Raw genomic sequence first — 27,134 nt, forward strand, 5'->3', positions numbered from 1 at the left:
ATTGATCGAACCGATTCGGAAGTTAACATTTCCAAAGTGCTTACTTAGTGTCTAGTAATCCTATATTTTCTCGCTTTCTATCGTTCACATCAATTTTTTGGTTAACTCATTTATCCCTTTTCAAATTTTGCAATACCGACAAATAAAACCATCGAAAATAATTATTTGATTTTATTACTTTTTCGAACATTTTCAATTTTGTCAAACATGGTTGTTTTCATAACCATGTTTTGCTTAATAGTCCTTTTGATATTTTACGCGCGATATCGAGCAAACACTCATATGCTATCGAATACCATCAACTGAAAATGTGAAGTCAATATCGAATTTGCTCGATCACGAGAACCGTCAGCTGATGGCAGATCGGTATCTATGATTACCTTCAGCATTTTCGTATAGCGATTTTTAGCTTTCTCTCAATAGGCTTTCCGTTCACATGTTCACATTCTGATACCAAACGATAAACAGACGGACCGATTACCGAATCTAATTGAACTCTAGTTAAGAATATAAGTACATATATATTTTATACTCCGCCTCCGTCATGTTACCAAAAATTTGAAAAATCCTATTTAACCTAGACGCGTCTCTTCTTCTCGGCGAAGTCCTCCTTTATGCAATTCAACTAAAAATGTTTGAGAGAAAATACATATGTAGTTACAATAAAGATGATTTGATGAATTGAATTGAACGCATACACACACATACACATATACATACATACACAGTCGCATACTTAGATATATGAACTTGACAATCTTTCAATCTTTAATGAAAAGAAGCAAAATTCAAAAAAATAAACCTAAATAAAACTCTTTAAATATATTAATAATAAAAACGGAGTTTTGTTGGAGAAATGGGAAATTTCTTTTATATATATTATATGTTACTTGTTGCGAATTATATTGCATATGAAATACATATAAAAATTGTTATATTTAATAAAATTTCGTTTTACTTATTACCTATATATATATATATATATATATATATATATATTACTACAATCACAATCATAGTAACGCAGCGAGAACTTTGCAACTAAACTATTATATACAAGAGAGAAGTCAACATTTGGTTTCAAAACTAATATCAAATAATATCTTAAGAAGCTTTATGGGGAAAAAAAAAAAATCGTAGGACTTTTTCCTTTATATCAATCATATAACGACACAAAAAATAAAATAAACTTAAAGTACTCGGGAGTAAATTATTAAGAAATCAAGCAAATTATAGGCGAAATGATATAATTGAAATAAATAAAAGCGCACACAAACTCTAATCAACCAAATGTTGCCCTACAGATAATTGCTGTGTAACGCATTCGCTTTAAATAACAACATAAATGATTTGAATTTAATATGAAATTTGTTAATCACTGATGTGATTATAAAGCGTAAAGAAAGCGCAGCAGCGCACCGCCGCAAAGGGGAAACGGGAAAGGGGAAAGGGAAAAATGGATAAAGACTTATCTAAATTCTGTTTAATATAATTGAAGTCGTTAATTCATTTATAAAATTCATTTGCGTATAAAAATAACTAACCATTCTTAGAAATTGTCTGCGCCATCTCTCCGAGCTCTCTTCACGTCACATGAGGGACAAACGAATGAAACTTCGCATCTTTATAGGCTGCATGCCTTATGCTTTTCTTTACGTTTTTCGACTCTTACATCGCCTATTCGCCACATATTTCTCTGAAAAACTCAAAATAAGACTTTGTTAACATTCAAAAGCTTGGTTTTTGAAGAGAACGCTTATACGGGGTAGGATGAAAAATAAAAAAAAAAGATGTTCAGCGTGATTCGAGTTTACTATGGTGCATTAATAGATCGTATTAAACATATATTAAAAATTAGACCTTTTTGTCATATAAGGGCTTGTCTTGAAACCCGTATACGGGGCGAAAATCCAAGCGATTAAGTTACCTAATCCAGATTCAATACAGTTAAGTATTATGTCGATTTGCTATTACAGAACGATTTCCATCATAAATTAATGCAAATTAGACTGATTTCTCATAAAAAGGGTTGCTTTTCGAGGGAAAAGTTGCAGGGGAGAGAATTCGAAAATTGGCCAATTCGATCTGAAGTTTTCTCATCAGTTTAATATATCTTTAGATGGATGAGACGATGATTTGAAAAATGATTCCGGGTCGATCACTATCGTAAGCCTTGTGTTGTAACCGATGTTGGGCGCTGCAAGGCCCGTCGCAAAGACGACTTAGTCTTTAAGTTACTTATTATATTCGATTCAGTTACTCTTTACTTTGTTTTCATTTATTCAAAGCTTTTTTTTTTTCTTGGAAATTATGCAGCAATAGTTTAACAGGAAATTAAACGATATTGCCGTAAACTTAATTGAATCGTAAATTTAGCTATTTATTTCAATGCACAGTAACACAAGAATCATTTCCAATAAACCAACAAACATGTATTACAAACAATACAAACAAGCAAACAAAACAACAAAATTTAAAAATGCTCAATTAACTCCACATTTATATCCAACAAATGTTGAGAAAATTCAAGATCCAAACAGTTTGGAGAATTCAACTTGGTCATACAATTCCAACTCACCAATGGATCTTGAAGAAGTCATCCTCCCCAATCTGCAATTGCGGGCAAATTCTCTATCTATAAAGCATATTCTCTGTGACTGCCTTAACTTAACCTTGGCTAGAAGTATTGCATTATTGCATAGGATTAACGCTATGAACATTCTACAATCAGCTACAGAAAGGCATTATCAATACAATATACTACTTTATCAAAACTACTAGGCTAAATATCTAACGTACTTTTATAAATTAGAGCCGATAGCTTGTGTGGCTAGTGCTGAATGTCTTTTTTTTTAGTCCAAGAATTTATTTCATTAATCTAAAGTTATAATAATAGTAATAATAATAATAATAGTAATATCTTCCGCCAGTATAATTACTAGACCGCCTAATAGAATAATTGCAAGGGTTTTTACTAACGGGGACGTTACAAATTCATTTTTCAAGAAATTTATGCAACTTTAATTTAAATCAGTCGCATATATCGCTCAGTTCCAACAGCAAACTGTGTTATTATACACAAAAAAAAAAAAAAAGAAGAGCAAGAATGATATAGCAAGCTAGCCATTAGATTAAGGCTAGCCATTAGATATCACTTCGCTTATTTGATAATACACCAAAAATTACACATTAACAATTCACAAATTAAGCTTTGTCGCCAAAGAAAGGTTTGCTTTGATGAAAAACCCTATATATGATGTGGTCGAAAAAATGCGCCCATGTCATCCGAATTCCTTTGCTTGATTTACTAAGGACAAATTGTCACCATAAAGACTTTCCTGGCGTATGAAACCTTGCTTTTCACTAGAACCGTTATAAGTCCTATGATGATTTATTCTAAAAAAATATGATTTTTTATGGGAAGTGGTCACATCCAAACAATTTTCAGCGTTTGCCATGCGGCCAAGATACCTCACTGTAACAAATTTATAGGTTGAACAAAAGAATACATGGACTGACATAAGACGGATCGGCGTAAAAACGGACAGAAGCTTATCGTAACGACAAAAAGTAGATCTACCGCTTATTGTTCTAGATGTTACAACCGTCCGCACAAACTTAATATACCTTGTATAACAAAAGTTTTCAGTTTCGCTTACCACGTGGATTAATTGGTGAAATAACTGCACGTTTTTTTATTTCGAGCGGAAACGTTACTGGATATCAAATATTTGGCACGCGATTGGAAGGACAGACATAGCTAAGTCTGCTTTGCTAAAGTTGTAAACAGGAATACAAAGTCAGTTTACGCTCAGATTTGTATTCAAGCCCATGTGTATAGATATTATAGCGCAGCTTTAAAAATGTGATCAAGAACTGAAAATACATTAATAATTTTGGAAATTTTTAATTTTCAAATTCACACGAATTTACACGAAATGGCTTTGCTTGATATTTTGCAAATACTATGGTTACGCAGCAATTATCTCTATATTATCATATAAATCAAAGGTTCATCTATTATAATTTTTAGACTGTAATGAAATTCTAAAATTAAAATCTATTTTATTACAACAAATCTTTTAAATGTTTAAATGCAATCAAAAAAAAAAAAAAAAAAAAGAAGAAAAAAAAAACAAAAATAAATAAATAAATGAATAACAAAAAAATAACACGAAAACTTTATTAAAAGGACACACTTGTGTGAACTCATGTATAGATAAAACGTTATATTAACTTATTTTCCACTTTTAACTCTAATCCGTGTAGCTAAAGGTAAAAGGCAGGGAAAACTTCAAAAGTTTTGATTTAATATATAATGTGTTTGTAAGCGTATCAAGTATCTTTAAAACACAATTTATTACTACTTTATATAACATATATATATATATATATATATATATATACATATATATATAAATATATATATATAAATATATATACATATTTATATGCTTGTACATGCGTATATATATACATAATACGTGCATATATGCATATATATGAACATATATGTATAAATATATGTATACTATATATATATATATACTTATAATCCAATTACAAATCATGCATGCAAGTGAAGATGTTTTAGTTTAACGATACGTCTAATTAAGGGGAAAAAAAAGAGAGAGAGAGAGAGAGAGAGCAGTTTATAAATAAGGATAAATGCAATGATATGCGAAATGTGAAATATATTTCAAATATATATATAAAAACACACACACCCACACACAAATATGGTTGTGCTATAAAACTTATATGATATTATCTATATAGAGGGAATATTTACACAGACCTACCTACCTATTACCTTAACTATAACTAAATCCCTACATGCCCTTCCCAGCAAGACTTTCGTTAGATAACACTCTCTGCTAATTTAATTTCTTAATACTAAGATGAAAGCAAAAAGGATAAGAGGAGATCTTAATAAACTTGAACAAATAAATCCTTTTTCCCTTTTTAAATGAACGTCAACAAATAATTGTAATAATAATAATAATAATAACAATAATAATTATTATAAAAAGAATTAAAAATAGTGAAATGAAATGAAAGCTACTCTCTAAAATTTTATATTTAATGAATTATTTTATATTTAATAATTAAAATATTTAAATGAATATATCATATTATATTAATGTTTGTTATGTTTTCTTACATACATACATACATACATACGCACATACATACATACATACATACATATATACATACATACATACATACGCACACCCATCTGTTAGGTTCTTAACATTCTAAATGCATATGTAAATTGTAGTTTCGTTATTGTATAAATAAGAATTCATATATACATAAAAGGGAAACGGCGAAGAGCTCTATATAAATGAACGTAAGACCTATAATCATATCAAAAGAAAATCTAGCGAAATTTATTTTAAAAGAAAAAAGTATAGGAAAATAAAATGAAGACAGCATTTGAAGTGTAAACTGAAACGCAATAATCATATTGTTAATTGAAGCCCTATTCAAAACAGTTTCTCCGATTAGTTGTCGTATATGCAAAAAATATGAATTCAATTGTGAATGAAATGATTATAAATAATATAATAATAAAGGAAGAGGAATAAAAAGAAATACAACAAGAATACATAAACATATACATCTATATGTACACAATATGTATGAAATTTAAATAAAATCATAATAAATGAAAAAATGAAATCTCATAATAGCAGTCTGATTTAATGCCATGGCATTACAGCAAGGTAAGTTATAGGAAGAATTCCACGTTCATGTAAAAAAATGTCACATATGTCAAAAAAAATTGCGATGAAATTCTTACTTTGTGATAAAACAAGTCCCGCCTTTATTTGGATGCAAAACATATGAAATTTGTCAGTTTATTAAATTTCAATTCATATTAGAACACTTCAAGTTTTGAATTTTGTACTTATTTACTATCAATTATTATATATTCGCTTTTTGAATGGACAAAAAAAAAAATGTCAGCCTAAATTTCACCACAACGATTAGTGACTAAATTCCACATTTAAATCAGTTAAGGCGTTAAGTTACCGATAGACAGATTTTTGCAATATACATATTGATGATCATTACTTACATCGGCTGAATTGTAAATGTCCCGTGACATTGTAAATGACCATGTTTTCCATGGTTTGGCGATGACGATATCGATTACAATTATGGAATAATTGCATTGCATGGATTTGTGGACTCATCCTCCTTTATGCTGAATACTGTTTAGACAACTTTTTGGCAACTTTGCTTCGGCTTGAAGAAAACCTACCTGGTGGCGCTTACTGCATAGACTAGGAAACGGCCTGATAAGCTTAGCAGCACAAGTGTTATTGTTGTTGACTTTTACTCATATCAAGCTCGATGAGAGCCTTTCTAACGTCTCTAGTTCAAAAGAATAGAGTAGTCGTCAAACATGTTGCTCTTCAATCCAGCTACTCCAAGAGGCCGACTGCTCTTATCCATCTTACTTTCATAACACTTTTCTAGTCTGCCTGCAGTTTAGTTTTGTCGGCAAGTGGGGCATATCAGCTGTTTGCTCCCTCGTAAATTCTCTCGTTTATGCTCTGATACTTTTAACGGTATTGGGCCTTTTTGCCATAAGCAGAGACAGTTTGCATTCCTTGTCCAGCCACAGTTTCATTGGTTGACCATGCATATCACATCTATTGTCACAACTCAATAACGCTCTTTACATCCCTTTGAATTCTACGTGAGTTGTAGTGTCCGCCTGTTTTTGCCTGTTGGTGCCTAAAAACACGCATACATCGCTAATGTCATACGAGAGGAGTCCCCATTATCCAGCTCACTTTCAGATAGTCTTTTACCGGCGCATTCCAAGCATGGCCCGCCGAAAAAAAAGTATAACGATGTAAATGAATGATAAAATAAAACTCCGGCTAAATAAATACATATATCACAGGCGTATACGAGGTATATTCAAGAGAAAAAAAAATGACTTTTTATTTTTCTCGACAAGTATTTACTTATTCATGAACATCTATCTATCTCGCGTCCATCAAGGTAAACTTCCTCAGATATAATAGTGTACTTCTGGTAGTGCTTTTTCCAGTCCTTGAAGAACTCCTGGTATGCGCTTTTTGGTATGGCCTTGAGCTCTTCCAGCCAAGCGATTTTTATCTTCTTAATCGTGAAGAAAGTTCATTCTTTCATTGGTCGTTTCAGTTTCGGGAACTGGGAAAATGCGCAGGACGGAGTGAATATGGTGGCGGAGGCATGATAATGATGCTGTTTTTGGCCAAAAAAATTACAAACAAGCAAAGACAAAATTTATCAATATCCGAACAAACTTCGCTGCCACGCGTTTTATGCCTAAAGCATGCATAGACTGCCACGGCGACATCCTCAACAACTTCTCTAATAGTAAGACGAATCTCCATAACATATTTCTTCATTGCTTCAATATTTTCATCGGTTGTTGCTGAAGCGTCGAGGACCTGCGCTGTTGCTGAAGCGTCGAGGAACTGCGTCTAAAAAAACTTTTTCCCTTTCGAGGGAATTGTTTGCCGTATTTATATGAACCGAGAATAGTTCTCTAACAGCTGCGTGACTTGTTGGTGCATAGAAGCGGCAATGACAAAGACACGAGCTAGGCGAATACACCTCAATTATGCAATGTGGACAGACGGATAAATAGATGCTTTGTGGAAGAGTGGTCTTGTCTGGCCTTTTTTGGGAATGGTAAAAACCTATTAATTGTTGCTCGTAGCGTTCATTATTAACAGTTTCAGCAGAGTTCTATAGCTTATATATAGGTCAGGCATTTCTGGTCTCGTCAAACGCAAAGAATCGTCGTCCTGCCAAAGCGATTGAATATTTTCGTCGATGCGGATGTTACGCCTGGGATTCTCAAAATAGAATCACTTTTACTCTTAGCTCGTTATGCTCGATATAAGCTGACAATACCACCGATTGTTGCTGCCAGATGCCCAAGTTTTAAAAAAACATAACCATCTATAGTTTCATATTTTCATATTTGCAGACCTGGTATGGGAACCGTCTGATTTTGTTGAAAACAGAATTTCCACATTGTTATGAAGTTAAACCACAAAACAAACCCAATTATCAAATGCTCCTAAAAAGTAGCGTTCCTTACCTTTTTGAGTGCTACATAAAGAGTTGAAAGGCAATTAGTATTCATTTGTCATCAGCAGCCGAATAATGGCATGCAAAGAACGAAATCGACCGAATACAAATAACTTCTTCACAGTGCAGTACTTATTATTGCAATTCGCTCAATCCGCACAAATAAATTCTTAAACTAAACTGAGATCAACACTACCAACTAAGACTATCAATTGTATTTCAAAGAGGAATTAGATCTAGTCTTAGTCTAGTTGTTGTAATTAGACTAAATATTTTATTTATAATGCATTCAGCAGATACTTTCAGGATGTCTATATGATTGATCGCTCCAAGTGCAAATCTACGTATTGGGGAAAGGTTTTGACATCCACAAGACCTGTGCCTAATGGTGAGATTTTCCACACGATCGCCAATTGCAGATGTAGGCTTTTTGAGGGTGCATTGGTGCGTTCTTAGTGTAGGGCGATCCTCTTGATTTGACTTCCTCTCCGTGTTGAACGCGTACAATGGTGGAACGAAATTAATATAAATATTACAGTAGCGTAGATTTAACATTTTTCGCAGCACATCTTTTCCTTGCGGCGTCTAAACTTAATAATCGGACAGCCGGATCATCTTAGTCATTTGCCAAGAGACCAATAAGACATGCGTGTACCAAATACATTTCAGTCTTGTTTCGGTAAGTAAGGCGAGTTAAAGAGATTTTGATCGATGAATAGCCGTGAGGATAAGCATTTGGATCAAAGGGGGGCGCCTTAAAGGATGGCTCTTGCTCTTGGTTATAAATGTTAAAACACTTTCGTGAAGAATGTAATTAACTCAGATTTGCCCGCGTGACATCTATGGACGGGACAGATCTCTAATATTAAAATTGTCTACGAAAGGAAGGACCGTTGCTCCCCAGAATCTGAATTTTCGCCGTTATTAGTTAGCTGAACACGTAGCACAAACAAATGCAATAAAGGAGTTTTACAAATAACTTCTTCGGGAGCTCAAAATGCCCACCTGATTACATTTAAGCTCACGTTGCGCAAGATTATCAATGCAAAATATATAAGACCGAAATAGTTCTTGAAAAATTTCGCCTTAAAGTTTAAAAAGTTGTCATTTGAGAGATTAACTATTAAAGTATCATGATTGTAAGAAATTTCAGTTATAGAGTAAATATTCAATTTAAAGAACATCGCATTTATCTGCACGAGATCGTTTATTATCCGCATTAAACCACATGCAAACAGACCGTACTTGTATATACTCGAACCTGGGGTAGTTGCGTTTCGCCAATACTTCCAAGCATTTTCGCTCGTCCAAGCGGAAACTCCCTTACTTACATATGTTAGACGCAGAAACAAGCAATCCAGTTCCTGGCCCAAGTATGTCATAGTGGCGAAAGAGCGTAAATTCCACTACAATACCAGTCACGATGTTTGTCATGCCATCGCGCGTATGACCTATGACGTATTTAATAGACAATCTTCTTCTTTTTTTTCTCTTCCTGCCGCGACAAAATTGCATCAATTAATTTTCTTAAGTGATACAGCACATGTGTCAGCTTCCTCATGCTCAAATATCTTTAATGCAACTAGTTTTGTTTCTTAATTCCAAAAATGGAAATTCCTTACTATTAATATAAACCAGGTATGGCCGAAACACTATCAAAATTTAATGCAACTAAAACAACTTTGTTTTTTTTGTTTTTTTTTTATTTTAATATTTTTGCTTTATTATTATTTTTATTTAATTATTATTTATATAAGTTTTCAAGTGGTTGATTTTGTTAATAATGTTGTACGCCATTTTCTTTTTTTTTTTCGCAATACAAAGTTAGTGTCACAATAGCTGAATATATGATATCTTTCTTTCTTATACCCACACCCCGCAGCTTAGACGTATAGTAATTTAGTCATTCTGTAATCCATGAAGTAAATGCAATCTTGATTAGCCTAAGATCTTGGGACGATTTAGTCACATCCGCCTGTTGTTCATATTATTAAATTAGCAAAAAATTTGCCAGCGGAACTAAAACTTGGCCCAAACAATTTTAATTCAATTTTCTAGATCAATATTAAACTATATGATCTAAAATTTATCACAATAGTTGAAACATTATAATACAGTCAAAATTTGAGAAAATTTTACTTAATAGCAAGCTTTAGCAAATATTAACCTGACCAGATTTGCCATAACAACACAAACATTCTATGCGAACATTATCCTCATGGACTCTATCGCGGCATACACAAATTATTGGGAGGGGAAAAAATAGCAGGTATTTTTAATATGTTTACCTTAGGTTGTGGGTACCGAAAATTTCGCACCATAGCGAATATAAGTTTTTTAGTTGTTCTGCTTTAATTTTAATAGAATAGCAATTGTATATAATGATTATGAATGACAATATGAATATTTTTGTTTAGGTTTTCGTCCTTTTTATAATTTTTCTTATATAATTTTGTTAAATATAGTCGTGATATGGTGTATATGTGACTGTGTGTGTTTATGTTTGTGCTTGTGTAAATTTGTTTGTATATATGTTCTCGGCTTTATTTACGTCCATTTGAGAGCGTGTATATGTATGTGTATGTATGTGTGTGTGTGTGTGTACATGTGAATATATTTACTGTAAAGTTCGTACAATATTCTTGCGTTTATTAAACCTTTCGACTTAAATAAAGCAAAAAAATAAAAACTGAACAGAATTCAAAGCTCAAGCGTCCCACATATATGCGGGACAGCGTCATACGCATTAAACACATCAAAGAAACAAAGGCAACTTATCAAGTTCAGTGGAGTTTACTGTAGCATAGCTTTAAATTATTTATACCCACCACCCTAAAAGGCGAAGGTGTACTAATTTATCATTCCATTTGCATAAGCGGGCTGTACGCATCAGATACAATATATAAGTAAAGAGAAAAAGAGAAGAATCTTGCTCATGGACATTTTTAGACGATTTAGTATCATTGGCATCTCCTTTTCGTCTTGTCGTTCTTGTCACGCTCACGGTGGCATAAAATCAAGATGGAAAGCAGGAACATGACAATTACATTGCAAGTCTGCATTGCACAAAGCAATTTTAAACAAGGAACGTTAACCGCCTACCAAGAAAATTTAGAACACACATACAAAGGAAATCGGCTTGTAAGCAGAAAAGCAAAATTTCGGTGCGCAACTTTTCTTTAGGAAATGATTTTCGCAGCTACGTAAAAACCATCAAGAAGGGGCACGTTCGCAATCCAAAGTATATTTGAAAATCTCTCCATACTATCTGAAGGCGTTAGATAGTAAAGATTTGCCCCGGGACAAATATCGCATTTTTTTATGTTCTTCTATATTGAAGGAAGGAGGCTATCATATTTTGCAAGTACTCTTTTGACATATACTTATATAAGGTTCTAGCAAGCACGAAATAAACAAAATGTGGAAAGAATATCTAATTATCACAAAGATTGTTTTACGTTTAATGTTTCCCTTCTAGAATGCAACTATTTGTACTAAAGGATGGGAGAGATTTGTTAGTAATAGTGTGGAGATTTTAGTCATAACACGCAGAAATATCTCTCATGTATCCTCTATATATATATATATATATATATATATACTTGACCAGTATCAGTATTGGTCCGATTTATTTATATGTGTCCGGCCTTCCATCATTTTTTATTAAAAGTCTCACTTTTAGCAGAAATTGAAAGAACTAAAACTTAGAGAGCATATGCAGGAATGAGAAACATATCACAAATGAAATCTGAAAATGTGCATGAGCCGTGAGTGAGCAAGTTTCCAATAAATTAATGAAGGGAGAATACGTCCAAATATAGGAATCTTAAATCTATAATAAAAATATATAACAGCAGTTCGTTAGAGATCGGCCAACTAGCACTCGCCACAGTTAACGAAAATGTATTGAGATTGTATTGAGAGGTGATGGGTATACAAGATTCGACCCAAAGCGAATGTAATTTTGATTTTCTTATCATTTCTAATAGCGTTATTGGAATTAAATCAGAATACTTGCACATATCTATTTATTTATAGCGTACCATTAGATTGCAGTTGTTGCATAAATTAACGTCAAATACATACATATATAAAAAAGCTACTAATTAATATATTGAATAATTAATATATTGACTTAAGCCTTACCTCACATATCTAAACTTAAGCTAAAATAACATTAAAAAGGATTTTTAGAAAATAATATAATATATAATATATATTCTATTAAGGATATTTAAAAAATAGATGTAATTTAATTTTTTACACAAATCGATTTTATAATAGAAAAGAAAGACATTGTTTTACAAGTACTTAAATAATTTTTAGTGAACATATGTTTCAAAGAGGCTGAAATCATAATGAAAGTCATACTGTATGTAGTAAGAGCAATCGTTTGATGCTTGAACATGCATGTCAATCTTGTGTAGATTTTTATTTATTTTTTTTATTTTTATTTTTTTTATTTTATATACGTCTGTATAAGTTAAAATACTTTTTTCCATTTATTAATGTAGTATATAAATATTACGTTTCTTTTTTTTAATAGGTCGCTGGTGCTGGTAGTTTATTTTACGTTTATAATCAGGTGAGTGAGGTGAAATGTTTAGGTTTTCAATGATTACAGTTAGCATCCTTTTTAAGTCTATTCCTATCATTTCTATTTTATTTTCTGTTCACGAAGTCATAACAACCGTCTTAAAAGTTACAATATTTACGAAATTACGAAATTACGAAATCTCGAAGGTAATAAAAAAAAAAAAAGAAAAAAAGTGAAGTGAAATTTTATGAACATATTTGCTTAACCCTATATACGATCTTTGTATCGCCATCCAGAAGCAGAAACAATATAAGCAATTTAATTGAATTGGAGATGAAAAATAAGAAGTTAAGCTTTCCACCGTTTAATAAAGCGGCATGTTCACTGACCTTTTTAGAAATTGATTCAAGTTTCAAATCATTTTTTTTTTTTTCAAATTTTCCAAAAGTTAAAACAACGGCTTAACTCTAGCATCTATCAATGTTGTTAGACAGATAACAGCCAATCGAGTTGTTTGATTTCTCCTAAATGAAAATTTCAATTTCCAAAAAAAATTTCGAAATTCTTGTTTTTTTTTTTTTTTTTTTTTGATTTTTTATGTTGGTGTAAGACTTTACTTTATTTATTAAGCCCTTTGCACTTGCAAAAAGATATTCGGTAAATGAAATAGTAGATCACAACAAATTTGTGGATTTACGATATACTGGGTTGGTGTGTTAAATTTAAAATCAAACTTGTGCTATGACTGTTCTCGGGAATTCATAAAAATATTTAAGTTTTGTCGATTTTAATTTTCAGCTCATACGTAGTAAATGACAGAACTATAGGGTATTTTTTGTATCTTCGATGAAACTTTGAAAAAACTTTCTAAACAGTCTTCAGTAAATCATTGTTTGTTTTTAAATGTTTGGCAATTTTTTTTTTTTTTTTGATTTGTATATGCTGTTGTTATATATACTTAAGTAAATTGATTCTATTTGTTTTAATATTTCATAAAGAGGGACACATTTTGGCTTTTTTCTACTTTCCAAAATTATTTTATACTGTTTTATTTAAGAAGGAAATTAAAAAAGAAAAAAAAAAAAGAAAAAAAAAAACAAAACAAAAAATTATTTTTCTTATTTTGTTACAAAAATTATGAAATTATGAGATGAAAAAATTTTCATCTCAGGCAGACTAAGAAACAAATGTAAGTATTCTGTTACAACTATTTGCCACGCCTCCAAAATATACTTTCAATTTTGATTTTCATATACAGCTTTAATCGTCTGCTTATCTTAGTCATATCATAACTGCAGCGTTTTGCATAAAAAATACCTATAATAGAATATATTCTCATAATGAAACAAAAAGGGCGAAAAAAGAGGGCAAAAAAAAATATCTGCATACTATGCAAAGCAAGGTAGTAAACAAATATACAAATGTCAGCGCGTAAACTAGTTAAGAGATGTAACTACTAAAGTATTATTACAAGAAAAAGTTTCAAAAGAAAAAAAAAAAAAAAAAAAAAAAAAATTGCGTTTTTTTTTTGTGGTGTTGTCGTCGTCGTCGTCGTCGTTGTCGTCATTTTGACTTATTAAGCATACAGTGTACATTCAATATAACTTGTAGGCACAAAGCCTTCATCCCAGCCATTGGTGTTGTTAAGGCGACGCACACGCGTCCACCCATCGCCTTGATCAATTTCAATAACTTGTAGTACTTCGCCTTCGTTCATTGGAATGCTGCCCTCACTAGTGGCTGAAATGGAATGGGATAATGAAATTTTACTCTTTCTTCATTTTCATGCGCTTTTCGAATCGTTATTAATGCAATTCACCTTCAAAAGGATAGAGTGCCCGACATGTACCCAATGGCTGTAATAGCTCCATTTCCGTTTCATAATAGGCGTCTTCACCCATGGCGTTATCATGCGCACTACCTTGACCAGAACCAGGCAATGAAGTGTGTGATGTACCCAAACCACTTTCAGGACTAGCTGAACTGCTGAATTTGAACACATGCAATAAATTACACGTAATTGTTACAAAGTTTTCTTCTTTCTTTTTTTTTTTTTTTTTTTATAAAAAAAATTTTAAAATGAAAAAAAAAAAAAAAAAAAAAATTCAAATTAAATACTTTCAAGTTTCATTTCGAAAGAATTACAATTACAAATTAAAATTGTATTTATTTTCTTAGAATTTCTGTGCCGACATCTTTTTATGTACCTGTTATTTAAATGCGTTTTAGATAGTGACACTCTACACGTATATATCAATGGAAAAGATATAAAAACATATATAAAAAACATTTTTTTTCTTTTCTTTAATTTATAAGCAAAATTTTCTGAATATGCAGATAAAAGGAGGCTTGTATTAAGCGAGTGTATATGTGTGAGTGAATGAAAAATTTATAAAAGAAAATTTCTTCGAAAATGTTCACTCTATAAAAAATGTACGTGATTGTGATATGCAAATGAAGTGTTCTAGCATTTATATCAAAGAAAATATTGAAAATCTGAAATATTAGGAAAATAACACGAAATACTCTCGGGAGTTGTACTGTATCATGTTGCCATCAATCGATTATCGGCTACTGCTCGCAAATTGTGAGATGAAAGTAATTCGAAAAACACAATCCGAACTATATTCATAAAGAATTGTACTTTACTTTACTTGAATAACTTTACTTTTATTCGATATAGATAGCGAGCTATAAGCGCAAATATACTAAAATCGTCGGATTTTCATCAAAGCTTCAAACTTTATTCTCCGAATCGTAACAATGAATGAATACTTCAACAAGAAGAATGCGAAGAACATGGTTTATTACGACATCACTATGATCATGAGAATACGTGCTTTAAGTGTTCTGTGATATATGTGCATTCAATATTATGCGAACGGATTAACAAAATCTTCTACTGCATCGCGTTCATAGATACGAATAATATCAGTTAGAAATTAAAGGTAAATTTTACTGATAATTGCCTCACGTCAATTGCCGTAGTTCGTAGCAATGTGAAATCACCTAAGAGTGCTAGAAAATCGCTTTTGTATTCAAAATAAAGTATTTGCAAGAAGGGCTCATAACAGTGCCGTTGTTAGACGATTTGTCGAAAATTGTTCTAGACTATTCATTGGAAAGTATGCTAAGAACTTATTCCAGTTAATGTGTACATCAAGTCTAATTTCCCCGAAATGAAATGCTATCTTCCTTATCTATGCTTTTATAGCGAAAATTGCAATACAAATATAATTAAATTAATAGCAATATATGAGAAATATTTTCCAATTATGAAATAAAAGAAATCTTGAACAATATTGGATGAGATTATAAAAGAGTGATATCTACTACTTTGGCACGGAAGAGAAAAGAACAGAAAAATGATCGAACAGATGAATGACAATTACAAGAATGGAATGAATTTTAAAACAATAGACTTATGAGTGTACCCGTTATTGTTATTATTATGGCCATTTTGTATTTGCGCCACATTATCCTCTGAATCTGACCTGCTTAAACTTCCGCCATCGTCTGGCTGATCATCACCATCCTCATTGTTATCCTCAGTACTGCCATTGGAATGCCTGTAGTAGAATGCAATAAATCACATTTAGAAGAGAATTTAAGAAAATTCAGAGAAAAAAGAGATAATAAGAAAAGAAAAAACTAATCGATCACCTTACCTTGATACTCGATGGCCATTATGTAAATTATTTCGATTCGCTTGCGGACTGTTGCTGGCCATGGGTATTTGATTGGCTCTTTCTAGATAGCCTTGGTATTTTTTCAAATCGATTTTCAACTTTTCTAATTTATGCTCAGACTCATTGAGCTGACCCTCCACGGTCATGGGATTGCCCAAAGATGAATTTGCCTCATAGACAACTTTCATTTTCATTAGACCATCACGAGCAGCTGTTTCTTGGGCGATTTTTTGCTGTAATTCTGCAATTTTCGCTTGCAATTTTTTGCGTCGCTGATTCGGTGGTAAATCGCTAAAGTCTTCCTTTTGGCCGTCCGCGGTAAGGGAATTCTATTCAATTAAAATAAAACGAAAGGATAATTGCATTTAAAATAGGCTTCATCGGTACAATTTTTTTTTTATTTTTTTATTTTTTTTTTTATTATTATTATAAACATAATTTAAGTGTAAGAAGTGCATTAAAATGCAACACTGACGCAAACGTGGTTTAAAAAAATATATATATATATTAAAGTTAAAGAAGTAAAAAGGAAAAAAAATAAATAAATAAATAAAATAATAATTTATATTAAAACAAATCAAGAAGAGGAAAAGGAATAAAAATTAAAAAAAATTAAAAAAAACCCGTAACGCGTTACAACATGCAAGAAAACATCCACAAAGTTTCAAACTATCAATTTCTTGGGTAAATTAAAAATAAAATAGAAAGATGGCCGCAAGTGGCAGTAGTAACGACAAACTTAAAAATTTCTTTTACGAAATGAGCATAACGTACGCATAGTGATGGCAATCAAATTAATTTCGATTTATCAACTATAAACTATATATGAAGACAGATGTATTTTTTTTCGATTTTCATTACGTAATGATGAGAACTGCGATGAGGTATGATGATAAGGTGGGGTGATTGGAAGAATGAATGAAATTCTAATGAAAAAACTAAGGTGAATATAAATAAAATTTGTGATATTATTTTTATTTTATTTGATTTCGCATAATTATTATATAATTTTTATATTAAATGTAATCAATATTGTTATCATTATAACATTAGTTATGTATGTTTTTAAAAACGTTAAGCATTCATTTGCAATTGATTCATACCTTTAGGGTGATACAGGCTTCAATAATCTTTTGTTGCTGTTACAGATTAATACGATTGTTGAAAATGTATCACAATTTGCAATTCACAGTTTCGTTAACATAATCGACAGTTTTTCATTTTTCATTTTTTATTGTATATTTTTGTTTTTGTTTTGTTTTGTTTGTTTTTTTTTTTATTATTATTTTGTTAAACATAAAATAGCAAATTTTTCATAACGCAGTTGTTACTGTCAATCAGAATTATATGATAAAATATCATATGTTGAAATGGTAGAGTGTAGAAAAATAAAGAAATTGTTCAGTTGAAGACAATCCATTTTTGTTAATGATGTAAATAATATTTAAAAATTTTAATTACACAAAAGAGAATCAAATCCAAAAAAAGGAAGCGTAAACAGAAATGCAAGTAAACAACAACTAATTGCCATTTAACTAAAAGGACTTGTGGTAAAAAGGTATACAAATTAATTAATTTTTAACAAAATAATCTTGGAATAATTTTTCAATAAATTTTTAAAAAGCGCTCTCAGCTCTATTTTTCTTCTACTAATAATATTGCAAGAAAAAAAAAAAATATATACATATATATATCTATATATATATACACATATATATATATGTATATACATTTATATACATATATATATATATATATCTACCACATATATATACCTATATATAGTAAAACAGTTTTATTCTTCAGTCTTAGGGCAAATCTTAGATGTCCACAAGTTCACGTCAGCAGAATATTTACAAGCGAGTCGAGCAGACGTGTTATTTCGATTTAGAACCTCACTTGTTTAAGATAAATTTTATGGTATCCCTCGTTAAATAAGGCAACATAACGTCCGGTCTCGTTCAATAACGAAACTTAATGGTATTTGAATGCGGTATAAAGGCCGACTGCAAACCTTAACATAAGAACGCGAACAACTAAGAAAATTATAATCGTTTCGTAGCTGAATCTTTTGTACCCATTACCGTTATTCTAAGAAAAACTGCAACAGAACCAAAAACTAAATCTTTACACTCTACAATGTTGGGTGCGCGCGGATGATTTTTTCTATTTTTGTAAAGTAAAAGCGGAAGTAATGAGCAAAACACACGGAAAGCAAAGATGTTTACAGCTTTTATTGCATAAGCGAGTGAGCGTTGTAAGCGCGTTTTTTTGGCCGCCTTTTTTTGCAAATTTGTAGACGATATACCCTTCCTTGCGAACAGGAGGATGTTTGTCACAGATACTACATAGTTGGCTAGACGAACTGACGAACATGCTTAGGGGCGTTTCGAATTTAAAACTGGCCAAGAAATTATAAGGTCATAATATTATGACCTTTTTGAAGCTTGATTCTGTACTTTATAAAGGTTTCGAAAAAAAAAAAAAACTTTTAATACATTATAATACTGAATAGGTGTGGACAATTCTTCCCATTTCTTCTCATCATCGCCCATAAAATACCCGTGAAAGTTTTTATAATGAACTAAACACCAATTTTTTATTCCTTTGGGAAAGAGAAGGTGTTCTCAGTTTATGTCGTATTGCAGACGCGTCCTTCAAACAATCCGGCCAATTTTCAATACCAACGTGCATGAAAGAACTTCCAATCTTTCTGCCAAATTTAAAGTCAATAGCTTCATTGTTACCGCTAAGAGCACAGTTACGCAGATGGACATACACACAAACGAAAATACTTAAATCGATTCAGTATTTGATATTGATCACGCGTACATATACTTTATGGAGTCTCTGAAGCTTCCTTCTGGGTTTTGCAAACGCTTCGAAAAAATCAATATACCCTTTTATGCGAAAAAGATAAGGGATTGGCTTAGCTGTAATCTTAAAAAACAAGATTATTTTGGAAGGTATATGAACGAATCTATTTGTAATCTTTCTTTCATTACTCACTTAATTTCAACAGTCATATATCTTAACGCTTTATAACCTATTACTAAAGTAACTAATAGTCGTTGCATTGGTTTCTTCGATATCCAGCAAATTTAATAACACAAAATTCGATTGAAATACAAATGCGCAGATTTCTACTTCAAAAAAAAAAAAATAAATAAAAAAAATAAAGTAAAAAAGTAAAAAATTGTATGACCATAGATCAAATAAGTAGACCTCTAAATAGAGATAGCAAAAACCAAGCCTGTATATGCACATCCTTGCGTCCAAGTATTACTTGCAACAATTTTGATCAGCATTGTGTATAATATAATTTTCTGATATTGCGAGAGGTTTCAGTGTGAAACATTTTCCAATTTTGAATACAATTAGGGGGCTCGTTTCAAAACTTATGTATATGAATATGAATACTCTTATCAAATTGTCTAAGTTTAATTAAAAATGTACGAAAACTTGCAAAAATTATAGTCAGAGTTCACTATTGCGACAGAGATCCTAAGTGGGGAATAGAGCGGCCATTTGTTTGCTTGCGTATCTATTATCCTAACTTTTCATATTAAATATGAAAGAGATAAAATTAGGCTTAGATTAAATGGCACAATAAAAGAAAGCTTGAAAAGCTGCAAACTTTTCTCACATTCGCAGTAAAAAGAAAACGAACATGCTTCACATAGCATCGCACAATAATTGAAAGTTCATTTATTTATTTATTTATTTTTTTATACCCATCACCGAACGATAGGGAGTATATTCGCTTTGTCAAAAGGTTTGCAATACCCAGGAGAAAGCTCCTCAGACCTCATAAAGTCTATATATTCTTTATCAGCATCAATGCCTATGGCCCTGGTCGCAAAAATGAAGCCACCGACTTCAAATTTCTCAACAATATTGAAAATTCTTGCACGCAGGTTAAAAATGGGAGAAATTGGTCGGAGCAGAAGCCCGCAGTCGGGCATAAATTGTGAATAAACTGTGTGTTTCTGCAAACAAAAACTTACGGTTTTTTACTTATTACTTGTAAATTATGAGAAATAGAAGGCTGCCATTTTCTATGTTTACTTTATGCATGTAACAAAAATGGGCGCGCCCATACAAACTTATAAGTGATCAAAAAAAATTTTTTTTTCTTATTTCTTTTAAATTTTTTTCTGAGGCAAAGAAGACAGAATATTGAAAATTGTTCTGTACATTCCTCACTTCAACATATATTATACGTCAAAAACGCGCTAATTCTAAGGTGAATATGGTCCATATGGTCATAAACGTAGCAATTTTTTTTTTTAACAGTATATCAATTGATTATGGCTTTTTTTTATGACCAGCCACTCATGGGAAGACCTATATACGAATTATAAGAAGAAATCGTGTGAGAAAGGGAGTAGTGTTTACGAACGTTCGACTTGAAAATGCAGACATCAGGTACAATAGAAAAGACGATTGCTAGTAGGTTGTTCCAAAGCCGGGTAGACGAGTCACGGTAGTGTGTTGTGCAATATACAGGCACGTCCAGGACAAGTTAGTCGGAATGCTGAGAAGCCCTCTAGTCCTACTAAAGGACTTAATTAGTAGACAATTTCTGTAGAGGACTTGCCCTGAACGTACGTGTGCTTAAACATAACACAGTCCGCATTATCCCGATGCTGAAGCGTCGGAGCGTCTAAGCGTTTCGGTGTACGCAACTCCCACCCACACATGCACGTTACATCTTAAATTGGAGAATAGATTGCAACAAGCTAAGTACGTTAATTCTAAATTAAATATCACGGCCTTCATGACGTGGTTGATTAATGTTTTCTCCACAATCCCGTCGATATGGGTATTAAATAAAAGGACTTGGAGAATAGATATAAATAGGATAACGGTGACGGGTATATAAGATTCGGTCGCTACCGAATATAATCTTCTTATTGATTTTAATTTATGTTGCGGAATAACAATTCGTAAAGGTTTTTGGAGCAGATTTTCGATACCCATGACTACCCGTTGGATTATACGTATTAAGGAAAAATTCAATTTGGATTTAAAATTTTCTCCCTTCTGTGTTCACTCCTACCACTGTTTATTTAATAGACCTTAAAACAACTAAAGAAAAGTTTCGCTTTTATTATTTTACTCAACGAACGAACACAAACATGCCAATTGTGGAAATAAAATATGCGCATGTTATTTAAACATTTCTCATGCTCGGATAAGTAAATAATTTTTTATAACAAATGCATTTGAGATGAATTTATTCTAATATTATTCAATATTTTGAAATTTTAAATGTATTCATGGTAAACGAAAATATGGATGGGCCTGTACGACAATAAATAAAAATAAAAACGTTTTCACTCAAAATATTAATAAATTTTGTTATGAAAAATTAAAAAATAATATATTGTTAGGATAGAAGAAGAAAAAATGAAAAACAAAATTTTGAGAATATATGTTTAAAAGATGAGTGTTTCAGAAATGAAACCTTCATTTAAAGGTGTTGGTGGACAAGAACACAATCATTTACAATATAAGGTGATAGAGTAGAGGTAGATTTGTGGAAACGTAAGGCAAGCTCTCGCAAAGGTGAACAAAATTTTGGACATTGAGTACTTACATAAAATTGTGTAGAAACAAAGGACGATGAAATATTTACGTCCATTGGAAGCATAGTTACGATTCGATTAAAACCGATATCGCGTTCAGATAAATTAGAAAATAAAACAAAAGTAAATTAATTATAAATATTCAATGCAGAAAAACGGGATAAATGAAAGAAATAGAAAAGGAAAAAAAATTGCGACTACAAACTCGATAAAGTAAAGAATAATTTTCAAAGTATTCTTTTTTATATCCGCCACACACCGCCCCAGAAATTAAAACTCATCTGCAATGTATCTAAATGCTTGGTGCTACAGCATTGAAAAATCAAGTCAAACCGAATTTTCTTGGAAAATCTCTTCTAACATTTATAATACTTTCATACAACGCCATAATATCTTACTTTCCCTTTCATCATGGTTATTCAATGCATATGTCTTTAGGTAGAAATATTTCCTTTTTGCTTGAAAAAAAAAAAAAGAAAAAGTAAAAATAAAACTAAGACGGAATTAGTTACGTTAGATCTATGCCAAGTGGGCAGTTGTGAAACAAATTTAACTTTTATTCATGGAATGTTGCAATCACTTCTATTGACAATTGATTGTCTCGATGGAAAAGCGCAACTTTTAGACCATAGCTAAACCTTACTCTCCTTATTTATTTTCCCACCCGAGCACGGCTGCTAAACAGGATTCAGATGCACAGAAATAAATCGAGGTTTGTTACGAATTGCTAGCAAAAATCTATTTACATTAGATTGAAATTCTTATCATAAAAATCCTCACGCATGCTTTAATAATTTTTTCAATCAGTCAAAATTACCCATTCGATAATTCCTAGATACTGTTTTCCACTTAAATATTGTAATTGAACGCTCAGAATACGAATCATAAGTAATACCCTCGCGCCGCTTTTAAACTTGAAACAAAAAACGTCTTACCTTCCTTAGGGTAAAAGCACGCACAAATGAAAGCAGAGATCGATCTATGTACGAACATCCACATTCATTATTTACACGAAGCGTAAGTGCTTACAAATCTGCATTTTATGCGGACATATTGGGGAAAGCAACATATATTCTTGTTGGTTGACAAGAGAAGCCGTAACTGGCACTAAACTGCACTGAATGAAACTATGACATGTCCATCTGTCCATCTCTTTAAGCTTTCTGCACCAATATAAATTACCCTACTGAGGGCATACAGAGCATCGTTTTTCGAGAATTTAAATTAAGTCGAGTTGTATGCTACAAAAAAAGAGTAATTTGCAGGACACGTGGCTTCTCCTGCTTTATTCAAAGAGCACTGCTCCTGAAGGGCAGCGGATGATGAACAACGGATTAACAATGATAAAGATTAACCGGACCATTAATATCGATGATAAAATTGAATATCCGTGGCGCTGTCATTTGAAAGATTCAGCTGGATGTGGTTTTTCCAACCATGCGCAACCACCGTCATTAGGGAATGCTTCTAACAGCAATTGATGTAATGACGGCGAGAAACGTACGGAATATGACAAAGCTTACGACATGGCGATTTTTTCAACAAGGTGCCATTCACTTCCGTATGACAAAATTTACTCGGGAAATTTGATATTCGCATTGTATTAGCCTCTCCACTGTGTCTACCATATATTTCTTCTTCTAACTAACACTGATTATGCCTTTTTTAAATGATGCAAAAATGTATGTCACTCACACTTTCAGAGTAAATTTCTATATACCCTACACGAATTGTGGTATAGGATTCGTTAAAATTGTGCGCACGTATGTAACGCTTAGAAGGGATTAAAATAGATCCATCTTGTAGCATAATGATGATAAGTTTCTCCGTCTGTCCATGAAGTTTTTTGTTCAACCTACAGATCGCAATTTTTGCTTTTGATGAAACTCGGTACACTGATGTGTTTTCACTGAAAGGTGGACGCACTTGAAAGTGATTCAAATCGGTCCACCAAACCGCTGGGTAATAGTATTTGGACATTCTTAATTCGTATGGACAAGTTGGTTCGGCTAGGGCAATTTTGTGAACTCATGCTCCGATAACCGTTCCTAAGAATCCTGCATCTTGATATGGTAAAAAGATCTAATTTTCAATATATCATGGTGAAAACTGGTTCACAACAGTAAGTTGACAAAGAAATCAATCTTACACAACGCATATAAGGATTCTCAGGAAACGTAAAGCCTTCTGTGCCAAAAAGCCCTAATTTGTCTTTGACAGTAATTTGACACAAACATGAAATGGACCAAATTTGAAGCATATGAGTCTATTTGTTGGACCCCACACCAGATAGGATTTCTCATGAACAGTAAGCTTTGACATATGAAAACTAGCATAACAGGCATCGAGCCTGACTAGTATGCCTGTAACTTGCCTTGGGTTTTTCAATATCTTTTAGATGCAAAACTGTACATCCTTTCATGGAAACAGATATTCTCCATTCAGCCAAATGAATTGTCGAATAAGCAACTCGCTTGAATGTTTATCGAACATGCGTCAATTCATTGCGGAAAACAAAAGTAAGTATACGCAATGTTAAAAATAATTCTATTTATACTAAAATGTTGAAAAGGCATTCTTGGACTCAGTGTTTGGTCTAATATTCATTTTTCCTTACATTTTGAGGTGAATAGTGAATAGATGATCCTTTTATTATAAGGATGACTTTTAGCTCTCAAACCGTAACCGGGACCAAAGTTTGTCGAGTGATCATCTGATTTAGTTTATTTACAATCAGACATACTTGAATGCTACAGATATCAATTCCTTCCAGAGATTATCCATTTCATGTGGTTAAAACTGTTCTATTTGCTGTTTTTATTTTACGAGCCTCTTCCAATTGAATTCAAATTTACCTTTATACGCTCCGGGCGCGACCGTCCCCTTCACCCACTCCATATATATCGTGTTTACCGTTAGTAAAGTGTGTGTGTTATATGATATAGTACGAACCTTGTTACTGCCAAATATATTGAATATGCCCACGCGTTTCTTAATTCTATTCGCGCTGATGGTACCCTTAACTGTTAGATGACTGGACTGCACATTATTGTAGTGAGACTCTTGTGAGGATTCGGGGTCTTGTTTGGAAAGATCTTCGAAAGGTATATCGGTCGGTGGTGTAAAACCGGATTGATACCTAAAAGCGAAATGAAAATGGAAAGCATATCAATGAGCAGGCAAAGCAAATTATAGCAACAAAAATAATCAACCTCTCAATAACTTTATAGGAATCTTCTTTCTCGTTAATGGATTCGCCGGCTTTAACCATCCCCTCTAGACAACGAGCTATTATGGGAGCAACTGAAGACTCAACATCAGCAGCGCCTATTATAAATTCACGTATACCTCGTGTACGTTTCTCGTCGAGCTCTTGCAGACGATTAAATACCTACAAATTGCATTACAATAAATTATTTCAAATGTTAGTCGTCGTTATTCAATTGCTATATATTTACCTCTGGCAATAGCTCGTTGTAATGCTGTTGCTGTAAATTATTGGTTTTTTGTAATTGATTAGCATATTCATTTTTCGCATCGTCCGACTGTTGTATCTTGGCAGTCATTATATTTTTATAACGTTCCACTTCGGCTCGACTTAAATTCAGATCCATGTCAGCTTTTTTGTAATTGTCAACCGCTTTTTCTGAATCACGATAAGCTTTCTCATAATTACGTTTAGCTCTCTCCAGTGCAGATAATTGCGAACTAAGATTCTGCTGCAAGTATGTACCATTTGATAAGCATTTCTATGAAACGGTAAAGAAAGAGAAGGAATAATTTGATAATCATTATTTTCATATATAAAAATTGAACTCTTTAAAATGCACCTTTCGTTCCTCTCGTAACGTTTTTGAAAGTAAAGTAATGCCCTGAATTATTTGCAGCTGTAAAGATTCGGCCACCACTTCTCTTTGACCGGCCAAATCGTTGATCTCTTTTAGTACATTTCGAAAAGCTTGATGTGATGTGAATCTAAATGAAAAACAATTTTAATAAGCAATAGCAAATAACAGGAAGACAGAAGTAAAAATATGAATAAAAAAATATGGGTAAAAAAAGACTTTTGCAAGCTAACGAATTTTTATTAAATATGGTCGATCATGTACACATGAAACAAGAGAGATACGACCTCTGAGCATGTGAGTTGTGAATCAATAACAACTTCAAATCTACATTAATTGGTCACAAATTATCGGCCATGGGAGCGAAATATTAAGTCCATTTATAACGTATGTGTTGCAGTGTAACTGCCAATCAAGGAGAGCATTTCGTAATTCAAAATTTTTGATTTCTCTTTCCTATAATGTATTTCTTTGATCTATACGTACAGCTCCCAAATGCAACAGTGTGAAATTTCTGGCTTAAATCATGATCTTTATAGATACAATGATAGTAGTATTCAACCCAGAAATCCTTTCAGAAGAAAGGGGCTAAGTGCGAGAGAATTCGCAAGAACAGTTCAATTGTTTGCAGGCAGTTCGGGAGAGTAAGGGAACTGGTGTCCGGGGGAAAAAGCTCTTCACATACCATTCGTTCATTTTTCATATAACAAGTAAATCTGTATAATTATTCTGGATTACGTAAGTAAACTTGCGAGCTATGGATAATAAAACGTATCCTCTCGTTTTATTACGATATGCATCACGTGTTAAGCTCCCGCACCACCTTTATTAGTGCACCTTGTTACGCGTTTTTGGATACCTGCATCATGCGTGTAGCGAGTATTACCGCCGAAACTAGTCTTTGATTTGAATCTAATATCAGATCGGGTTAGAAAAGAGCTGTTCAAAATGATTTATAAATTGCGGGACGTGTCAATTCGTATTGCATTTTTATATAACCTTTTGTTCTTATGATGAACATTTTCGAAATCGAGCTGCACCCAACGCAGAACATAGCAGACTAATTTCAAATGCTTTCTCTGCATTTTTCCAATCTTAGTGTTTCAACAAAAAAGTGATAGGCGGATGGAAAGTCGAAAGAAAGTGAATTCATAGAATTTCACTCTTACGGAAACATTGACATATATTTCATATACGAAGGAGGTTACAAGACGAATCATCATAAGCTTAAGATTAACGGCCAGTGTTTTTATGAAGAAGAAGAAAAAGAGAATAGGAATAGACTTTTGATCAGTTTCAGATTGCTTCCAATTAAATTACATGCAGCTTTAATAAAATTACTTGTCTGGAAAGGATTTCTGAA

The 27,134-nt window shown here is 32.4% G+C and overlaps 1 protein-coding gene across 17 annotated transcripts in view; it reads right to left on the reverse strand.

The window, feature by feature from the left end:
• Positions 1-13,738: 13,738 nt before the first annotated feature.
• Positions 13,739-27,134, reverse strand: part of LOC119632105 (formin-binding protein 1) — a 76,749-nt gene continuing 63,353 nt past the window's right edge. For 3 of the 17 annotated variants that reach the window (XM_038024836.1, XM_038024835.1, XM_038024837.1), the window contains exons 5-14: positions 25,757-25,901; positions 25,385-25,675; positions 25,139-25,317; positions 24,879-25,065; positions 17,439-17,474; positions 16,315-16,664; positions 16,081-16,215; positions 14,854-14,886; positions 14,466-14,632; positions 13,739-14,386 (exon numbers count right to left, since the gene is read on the reverse strand). In XM_038024836.1, the coding sequence (XP_037880764.1) occupies positions 14,223-14,386; positions 14,466-14,632; positions 14,854-14,886; positions 16,081-16,215; positions 16,315-16,664; positions 17,439-17,474; positions 24,879-25,065; positions 25,139-25,317; positions 25,385-25,675; positions 25,757-25,901 (1,687 nt within the window). In that variant the 3' untranslated portion in view covers positions 13,739-14,222. The remainder of the gene's footprint in view (positions 14,387-14,465; positions 14,633-14,853; positions 14,887-16,080; positions 16,216-16,314; positions 16,665-17,438; positions 17,475-24,878; positions 25,066-25,138; positions 25,318-25,384; positions 25,676-25,756; positions 25,902-27,134) is intronic. The other 14 variants (XM_038024845.1, XM_038024843.1, XM_038024839.1 and 11 more) reach the window with 14 other exon arrangements.

The sequence above is a fragment of the Glossina fuscipes genome, unplaced genomic scaffold (assembly GCF_014805625.2).
Source record: "Glossina fuscipes isolate IAEA_lab_2018 unplaced genomic scaffold, Yale_Gfus_2 1, whole genome shotgun sequence".
NCBI lineage: Eukaryota > Metazoa > Arthropoda > Insecta > Diptera > Glossinidae > Glossina > Glossina fuscipes.